At 34.6% G+C, this 9782-nt stretch overlaps 1 protein-coding gene across 4 annotated transcripts; it reads left to right on the forward strand.

Annotated features, from left to right (window-relative positions):
• The first annotated feature begins 2076 nt into the window (after positions 1-2076).
• On the forward strand, positions 2077-8829 carry LOC104102898 (secretory carrier-associated membrane protein 4-like). 4 transcript variants are annotated; one of them, XM_009610746.4, is made up of 12 exons: positions 2077-2329; positions 4147-4260; positions 4344-4406; positions 4662-4695; positions 4790-4912; positions 5355-5417; positions 5505-5598; positions 5730-5775; positions 5859-5926; positions 6558-6606; positions 7420-7485; positions 8497-8829. In XM_009610746.4, exons 1-12 carry the CDS (start codon positions 2267-2269, stop codon positions 8527-8529), a joined length of 816 nt encoding a protein of 271 aa, XP_009609041.1. In that variant the 5' UTR covers positions 2077-2266; the 3' UTR covers positions 8530-8829. The 4 variants fall into 4 exon arrangements, with proteins under 4 accessions (XP_009609041.1, XP_070047829.1, XP_070047831.1 ...); XM_070191728.1 differs by lacking the exon at positions 2077-2329 and adding an exon at positions 3220-3358; XM_070191730.1 differs by lacking the exon at positions 2077-2329 and adding an exon at positions 3338-3451.
• The last annotated feature ends 953 nt before the right edge of the window (positions 8830-9782 follow it).

The raw sequence follows: 9782 nt of genomic DNA on the forward strand, positions 1-9782 counted from the left end.
GTAAAGAAAAATCAATATTGTTATTACAAAAATTTATCATTCCATAGACAAATATCAATAAATAGTTTTCTTACCTTGGAGAACTATCAATGATAACATCGTTATTTATAGTTACAAATACTAAGCTCGATATATTAAAATTAAATAACTAATCAAAAAGAGAGTGGTAAATGAAAAAAGAGGGAATTTGAAATTGAAAAGATTCAAATTAATTTAAACTTATTTTTGAAACTCAATGATGGAACCAAAAAAGAGAATGAAGAAAACACAGAGAAGAATCTAGTAAAAATGAAATTTAAGGATATATCAAAGGGTGAACCCAAAAATAGAAGAATACATAGAAAAAACAAAGAAATAGAACAGAAAGATAAGGCATGATATTTGAAGGAACTGGGATTCGAACACTAGACCCTAGGGGCCAATGGTGCACAAATCTGCCACTACGCCGAATGCTCTTTTAACAATGGGTTCCCACATGGAAAATTAAGTAGTTTATCCGAAAAATACTAATGTGACACACAGTCTAGGGAGGGGAGCATGGATTCACGTGCCCCATGCCCCTCCACGTGGATCTGCCTCTGGCCAGATATTGGTGCTTATCGGGCGGATCTAGCGGATAATTACACTTAACGGTTCGACTTAACGGTTATCAGATTATAAATGTCGTAATCCGCAGCCATCCAATAAGACAACTGGCGGATTGATATCAGATTAACAATTATCGGACGATTATCGTGCGGCTTGTCGGTTAAACCAAATAGAAATTTTTTGAACAATCATTTAATCAATACCAAATAGTTTCGAATCAAATACCAAAATTTTAATACCATCTAAGATCTAACCAAACGGTATTTTTGAATTGAAGAGTCTTCAAGACTACTTATACTGCCATACACGTATTAACCAAATTTTTAATAACATCAAGACTACTCATACAAAATACACGTATTAATCATTCAAATTTCGATTTATCGACTTCTCAGTTCAAGAGAGAGACGAGACTGACGACTTCTCTTCCTCTGGTGGCTGCAGATAATTGAGAATTAGAAAATAAAAATTAGAGATTTAGCCATTTAGGATTTCAATAGTACTTTATATACATAGGGGTAAAAGTATAAATATGAAAATTCTTAACGGGTTAACTGTTTACCCGATTAGAAAATTGAGTAATCCGTCCCCAAACCGTTAAGCCGTTAATTATAAAATTTCAATCCGTTCACCATCCATTACCCCAATAATTTGATACCAATAAGCCAATAAGCCATCGGTTCAGTTCAGTTAACGGTTTCAGTTCGATTTTGAACATCCCTACGCCATAAACTATTTACATCTGGTAGCCGAAAAAGTATATAAAACTTGTATGATTTTCGTATATAACATACATAATGTATATATATACAAAAAATATACAAAATGTATATATTTTTTCGCCTATTATTTTTACAGCGGCTATACAGTGTCATTTTTTCATAAATGATTCATATTATTTTGAATTTTTTTCACTCTATTTCGAAATCAGTTCAATTTTCATTTGAAGATGAGACAAGAGTGAGTTGCTCTAGTGGTAAGCACCCTCCACTTCCAACCAAGAAGTTGCGAGTTCGAGTCACCCCAAGAGCAAAGGTGGAGAGTTCAGGGAGGGAGCCGATGGTCTATCGGAAATAACCTTTCTACCCTAGGGTAGAGGTAAGGTCTGCGTACAAACTACCCTCTCCAGAGCCCACTAGTGAGATTATACTGGGTTGTTGTTGTTGTTGTTTCACTTGAAGATGAATTTCAGAATTTCTTGAAAATTTGAAAAACTCCAAAAAATTATTTTTCAAAATTTTTCACTTCAGATCACTTATAAAAATTCATAAATAGCCCAAAATTATATTTATATCCACACACAACTCTAATATTCAAATACCATTTTTACTTAATTTTTTTCCCACTTTTACCGTTCTTATGTCCAAACGCCCACTTAGACTACAATTGTAAATTTATTTTCTTTTAAAAATTTCTTGACCAATCAAAGAATGCCACATTGAGTATCTCCCTTGGCCCACAAAGAGTCGGAGAGAAAGGTGAAGTATCAGAAAACACACGTGTGGGATTGCTGCTCTACTGAACACTTCTGTCACTATCTTTCCACACCTTTTACTCTCTTTTACAACTACTATATATATTTACAGAATCAGATACGGATTTTACAATTCTTGCTTCAATTTCGGAAATATTATCTGCAAATTTTATGGGCATTGAAAGGTAGAGAGTAAAAGAGACAATGAGTAGAGGAAATGATCCAAATCCCTTCGATGAAGAGGAACCACAAATTAATCCATTTTCGGTAATCCCTCATTTTCCTCATTGGATCGGATCTAACTATCTTTCAGTCTCTCTATTTTTATTTTTGCGTAATTTTTGGTGTTTATTTGGTACGTGTTCAATGTGGGGTATTAAGTTTAGGCCTTTGTCCTGATCTAGATCTGTGCAATTCAAGTTTAAAAATATAATTTTAGTTATAAAGCAGCATTCTTGTTTTGAGTAATTTTTTGCGTGTGAAGAATTAGCGTAAATAGCTGCCTATTTAATCGGTTAAATTAAAAATAGCCAGCAAACGTATACTATACGTATAATATGTGTATAATCATGTATAAACAGAGTATAATTTGTGTATACCGGCTAGAAAAATAAATAGTTTATCCGGCCGACTATTTCCGTAAAGATCCTCTTTTTTTTGTTCCTTGAGTCCTACCTACGTTCATGGGAATGGCAAATTAGGATATCCTTGTCTGTATATTTCTCATTTTTGTAAAGATTATATTGCATTGCAGCAAATTTTAAGTTTGGATGAGGTGAAATATTATGTGAATACATTAAATACATTGCAAAGTGATTCTAGCTTTATATTTAATTAATTTTAATAATGATTGAAGTGGATATCTATATTTCAAGAAAGCATTAAAATAGAAAAATCTCATTTATAAAGTCATTTATTTTTTGTAATTAATTCTTAGTTTAGTCAAGCAATCAGCTTCCATAGCAATCAGCTTCCATCTAAACTAGTTGGGATCGACTATACATTCTCCATATCCATTCCGCTCTTGGACTCCATTTCATTTTAATACTAAAGTATTTTTTTCTAAGGTAAATGAGGGGTTCTTTAAAGCAAGAAGCTTTTTGAATCATAAGCTTGATGCCACTATAGTTCGCACGACTTTGAGTATCTCCTTTCTTCTTATATTTTGGAATCAGGATACTTCTTCCCCACTCGTTTGGCATCCTTCTACTCTTTAGTATAACATTAAATAGCTTATCTGCTCCAACCTCTCCAAGGCACCTCCAAACTTCCATGGAGATACCATCGGGACCACAAGTTTTCTAGTCCTCATATTTTTCATGGCATTTTTAACTTTACAAGTCTAATTCTATTGGTGTATTTAAATTTCTATTGTGCACAAGTACATAGGTATATAACGTTACCCTCGTTATTGGAGTTGAACATTTGATCAAGATAATATCTCCATTCTCGTTGATCTCATTATCTCCTCTCAGCATGTGCTGTGAATTATCCGTAATACACTTAACCTGTCCTTAGCCCTCTCCTATCTCAGGCGTGTTAGTTCATACATTCCATGTCTCGTTGATCTCATTATCTCCTCTCAGCATGTGTTGTGAATTATCCGTAATACACTTAACCTGTCCTTAGCCCTCTCCTATCTCAGGCGTGCTAGTTCATACATTTCTAACATTGGATACTTTTATCTAAAAATAGCTTAGCCTTTTTTCTTACTTTAATCCTTAGCTCTGATCCTAACATCTGATACTAACTTTCTTGTATCTCATCTATCATGCACTTAATAAAAAAGCCATTACCCTACCTTGTCTGGTTGACTTTAATCTCCTTTGGATTACTCTCTCCCTGCTTCCATATGAGGACAGCAATTGAATGTATCTTTCGTAGGACTACCATAGAACTGCCAATTGCTTTATGGTGCATAAAACTGTAACATTGGTTTATAGCTAATTGAGCCTAGGAATGCATCGCTTGCATGTTTAATTTGTGCATTTGTTACACACTTATACTTATGCACAGACTGGTGACTTTCAGTATGGTAATGAAATAGGAAATTCCTCCCATTTCTCATTTGTTTCTTCTTGCAGAATGGTGGATCTGCTTCTGCAACTAAATCACGCTTTCCTCAAATGATTGCTAGCACTCTTGGTTTTGGCCAAAAAAATGATGCCACTGTTGATATTCCGTTGGATTCAATGAAAGTAATGATTTTATAGCTATACCTTTGCATTTCACCATAGAAGCATTGGATTTTCTGATTCAGTTCTCATGAATTGTGAACCAGGATCCCAAGAAAAAGCAAAAGGAACTAGCAGCTTGGGCAGTAGATCTGGAAAGAAGAGAAACGGTTGGATTCTGAATTCTGAGCCAAAATTGTTGTGTGCAATGTAAATCTTGTGAATTTTATTTCCTTTTGTTTCCCAATGATGTACTATTCCTAAGTATGGAAATGCTCTTGAAAATCCTGTTTGAGTTACTTATTTTCTGCATGTTTTTCAAAGCATGGCAAATTCCCTCAACCTATCTAGTATTCTCTAGTCTATTTTGCTTTGCATATTATCTTGTGGCTTATGCATGCGCTCATGAACTGCTGGTTTTGCAGGAGATAAAACGAAGAGAAGATGCTGTTGCTAGCGGTAAATATGACTTGTGGGAGAGTGCTGAAATTATCTTGCACATTTTCTCTCTTACATGCTGATATTATTATTTTTTTGCTATGCTTCAATTTAGCTGGTGTTCCGATCAATGATAAGAACTGGCCGCCCTTTTTTCCAATTATTCATCACGATATAGCAAATGAAATACCAGTTCATGCTCGAAGGATGCAGTATTTGGCTTTTGCAAGTTGGCTAGGTGTTCTTCTTTGCACCTCTTCACTTTTGTTCACTTTATCTTGTAGAGGACTGTTTGTTTGTATGTTAGGAAGTTACTTATTCTTGTTTTTTAGGGTTTAATTAGTGTTGCAAATGTTCGCATTTTTCGATGTCCTTTTATTTGGCACAACATTGGACTTTTAACATGAAGATCTTACACCAATTTCGGCTCTTTTTTCCTTTAATTGATAGTGCGGGGTGATTATTGCCAAGGGTCTTATCAAATTGGGCAACCGTGATTTTTTGTTTTATGAAGAGGTTTTTATATCTTTGGTGGAAAAGATAGGAGAAAAGTCTTTTCTCGTGGCCATAAGACTTTATCTTTTGTCCTTTGTCCTACTTGTAACATTTTCTTTCAAGTGCTATATGGACAAGTCTTCATCTTTCATCATCTCCGTACTTTGTAATGAACTTTTCTACAGGTATCGTGCTTTGCCTTGTGTTCAATGTAATTGCTGTCACTGTTTGTTGGATAAGAGATGGTGGTAAGTTTCATTTTCTATGACATTGTCTTTTAGTTGTTTTAGTTCATTATGTTGCTTCTGACCTTATTTAGTTTTTGCTTTCTCTAGGTGTCAAAATCTTTTTGCTTGCTGTAATATATGCTTTACTTGGATGTCCCCTTTCGTATGTTTTGTGGTATAGACCCCTTTATAATGCGATGAGGTATACAATCTTTTATTGTCAATTCGTCCCCTCTTACAGTATAAAAGGATTCCTTCTCTTATTGTTCTATTCTATTTTCAATGCTCTATTTTGATGATTCATTTTGTGCTCACGTATGTTCGGATTTGCAGGACGGAGAGTGCACTAAAATTTGGTTGGTTTTTCATGTTCTACATGGTATGTTATGCTGACAAAGTGATAATATGTTTTCTAATTATATCCCAGGATTAAGTTTCTGTAAAATTTATTTTTATGTGTAGCTCCACATCGGATTTTGCATACTTGCTGCTATTGCTCCTCCCATTTTCTTTCATGGAAGATCCTTAACGTAAGTTTTGCTTTTATGATTCTTAGTGAGATGAACTATGTACTATGAAATGCAACAGTCTTAGTCAATGTGTTTCTTTTAGTAAGCTGTTTCGTATATGAGGTTATAATTCTTAGCTAGTACCTTTATGAATATACCTTTCCCACAACAATATTTTTAAAATTTTACATAAGTGTTGAAAATTATACTGGCATCTAAAGTTGAAGTTTAGAGTTCTTATCATGGTGAAGTGTGTGTGCTGTAAAACTTATAAATAATGAAATATGAAACCCAAAAACCTCTGCCTGCTCTGAAAGGAAGAGCATGCTTACTTTTATGACTAATGGATCCTGCATTTGATGGATGTTATAACACTGGTCCCTTAGATTGCTGGTTGCCCTTCCTTTAGATGTGTTCTTGATATGGAATTAGTAGAATTCACTTGCTTGTATACATACACACGTAACTCTTGGTTCTCTTGTTTATCTTGTTTTCTCGTCTAAAATTCATATTGTAGAGATGCTCTTCTCTGTTCGTGAAAATGGAAAATGTGAAGTATTGGTGCATCCTAATCAATGTGGTGTGCTAGCAGTTTTAACGTTCTTGGATTATCATTGACATTTATATCTGCTCCCTCTTTAACTCATTCCAGGGGCATACTTGCAGCAATTGATGTCTTCTCTGACCATCTCTTGGTTGGGGTAAGTTATCTACTTCTCTGTTTTTTTTTTGGGTGGGGGGTGGGGTGGGGGGGAGATTAAAAGATTGAACCAATTTATTGACATTTCTATGTGCTTCTTTGATTATATTTTTCATGAGAATCAGTCTCATGCTGCTACTTCTTGATATAGGGATGTTTATGAAATGATAAAACCTTGTAAGGCTTATATGATCCCTCGCCAGTCGCCTCTAGTTACATACATAGGTAGAAATTAGCATTAATTTAGTCCAGTTTAAAATGCTAACAAATAGGGTAAAAGTATATTATTCCACTTAAGGCAAGTCACTGTTTGATTACCAAGTGGCTCCTCTAAGTCTGCTGTTTCTGATCCTCACCAATTCCTGTCATTTGTTCTTATTCCTCTTTGTATATGTACATTTTGCCCTTGGTCTTGCCACTCCTTTAACACATACCAGCCTTCAAAGCACCTCATCGTTTTGCCAGCTTGACAATCTTTTTATGCTTATTCTCAAAATTAAGGTAATTGGTTCCTGTGTATTTGGAAATGACTGGGAAATGGAGCAATTCTTCCTATGGTTTCTCATTGATCATCAGTTTAGCAGGTTGAAATAGATTTCAACTTTACTGCCTTTCATTTCTTGAACCTTAAAGTGATTTTAACTTGTAATGTACCGCGCAGTAGTTGTATTTACTGATTTAAAAGGGGTAGAACTCTCTATAGATAACTGAAACTCGAAACTACAGAAAAATATGATTATGTGATAATATCTTTTTATCAAGCTTCTGATCTTCTCTTTATAAGATGTTGTTCTCACTTCTCCTTTTCTTGCAGATCTTTTATCTGATTGGATTTGGCCTTTTTTGCTTGGAAGTTTTGCTAAGCTTGTGGGTATTGCAGGTTAGCATTTACAGAATTGGCATTCTTATTTTGCAAATCAACTGTCTGCACATCAACTTCGTAAACTTTGACCACAATCTTCTTTTTGTGTTTGTTCCGAGTGGCCTTCTTTCTTTTTACCTTTTTTTCTTTTTCACTTGCTAACTTTCTTTGGCTTGTGGGTTTGATTCCAAAAGTTTCTTGGAATTTACTTCAATCTGGAAGTATAAAGAAAAAAGAGTTTCACATTAAACATATTCTAGTCGATTTCCTCTGGATGGAGAAGGTTGGTTTTCTTGGGAGTTCTTTCTATGATTAAGAGGTCATCTCTTCTTTTTGGTGTGTGTGTGGTTGGCGTCGGTCGTTGGTGTAAAATCCCTTTCTGTTGTCGAATTCCAAAAACGAATGAGAGGTTCCTCACTCTTCTTTGATCAGTCTTAGGACGGAGTGGAAGCCCCGACTTGTATAGGAGTTTAATGTATCCAGAAACTCAAGATAGCAAATGGCAGGGTGGGGCTTTTGTTGAACTCTTGTTGAATGTATTAGATAATTAGACATTATAGATGCTTGATAACAATGAAAAGTGATACGATGCTAGTTCCAGTTAATTTGCTATACAACAATAACTGGGGGTAAAAAGAAACTTAGTGTCAAGAATTGGTAATGTTTAATTACATATTCTGATGTTTGCTTTAAAAACTCAATATTTGTAGTTGTAGGTCCTTATAAAAAAACTCAATATTTGTAGTTCTCTGCAGCAGCAGGCAACTTGTGCATCATTGTTTTTCGAAACAACATGAATACAAATCGAAGTTCTTCATATAGGTGCAAGTCCAGCATACATTGTCAATGATCTGCTTCCAACTTAGTTCAATAGCTCATACTCGTATGAATTGTTACCAATCCCAATGCAATTATGTGCAGTTATGTCCTTTGACAATTGATTAGAAGGGGGAAAAATGTTGTTGGCTGTTGACTATTTCTTTGTTAATTTCATTTGCTTCTCACAATGTTTCTGTACTGTCACTGCAGAAAGTCTACCTGTACTTTCGCGGGCACAAGTGAGCATGATTTTGGATTCAAGACCTCAATTCAGCTGCATTTTTTTCGTTTTTTTTCCCTCGAGGAACCTAAGCTTGTGTCTTTACCTCTGGAAATATTGTTTGGCTGAGTTGTGGTATGCGGGATAGAGTTGTATGTTTTGTAGGATCATACAAATTGTTACTCCAATTGAGAGAGATATAAGTACTTTCATTTCTTTTGAACTCTTGTTATATCATAATATTGCCCATGTATGTAATTGCCATTGCATTCTATCAACTTACTCTGCCTTATTGAGCATGTATTGTAGTCTTTGGGGTTGAATTCTGCTTGGCAATTAGCATTATGTTGAGCTTGTATCAATTTTTTTTTTCTCAAACTGAACTCGTCCATCCTTTGGGCACATGGATGCGAGAACCAATTCGAGTAATCAATCGCTTTTTATTAATCTGCCCAAATTTTGAGGGACAAGCATCATATAAGTTGGTAAATACTTGAATCAAGGGTACCTTTTTTTTCTGCTTCCAATTATGATTCTAATAGTCCTTTCCTTGTTTCATAAATAGTTTTAAGAACACAAGTTTCTTGGTCCTTAAAAATGAATTTCATTAGACTTATTAAATTTACAGATAGAAAAAAGTACAAATAGCGACTCGAGTTTAAATTCTCATAGAGATAAAAGTTATTTGATGTATTTTTACTTATAGATGATAGCAGATATCCAATGATCCAGTTAAAGTGCACACAATCTGATAATCTACCAAATATCTCATGACACGAGCTGACGACAGCCATGCAGTTGGGTACACTGATCTCCGTGTGATATTTGTTTTGTAATTTTCTTTTAGTAAATTAAAAAACAAATAGTCCAATATAGTGCCAGAGATTACTTATCAATGTCCATATCTCCCATACCTCAAGCCATCATCCTGCTGCCACCTGTCATAGCAGATATCCAAATTGTAGGAATTCACAACCAAAGCTTCTCCATTCCTTTATTTATCACAAAACTATCAATCTCGTCACCATTAAAATTTTCAATTTATAACAGGAAAAAAGAAAATAAAGTATCAAGAAATCTTTCAGTTTGTATGCCTCACACTTTTCTTTATGTAATAGAGAAATCTCCTACCCTCAGTTGGCGTATGATTTAAAATTCGGTAGATAATTAGCTCGTCTCTTTATCCTTCTCAATTTAAATATCTGAATTGTATGTAATAGAGTTCAAACTCATGTTGTAGACTTAATTCATATTATCATGGGGTATGCTTTCACCA

This window comes from Nicotiana tomentosiformis, chromosome 12 (genome assembly GCF_000390325.3).
Source record: "Nicotiana tomentosiformis chromosome 12, ASM39032v3, whole genome shotgun sequence".
Classification (NCBI taxonomy): Eukaryota; Viridiplantae; Streptophyta; class Magnoliopsida; order Solanales; family Solanaceae; genus Nicotiana; species Nicotiana tomentosiformis.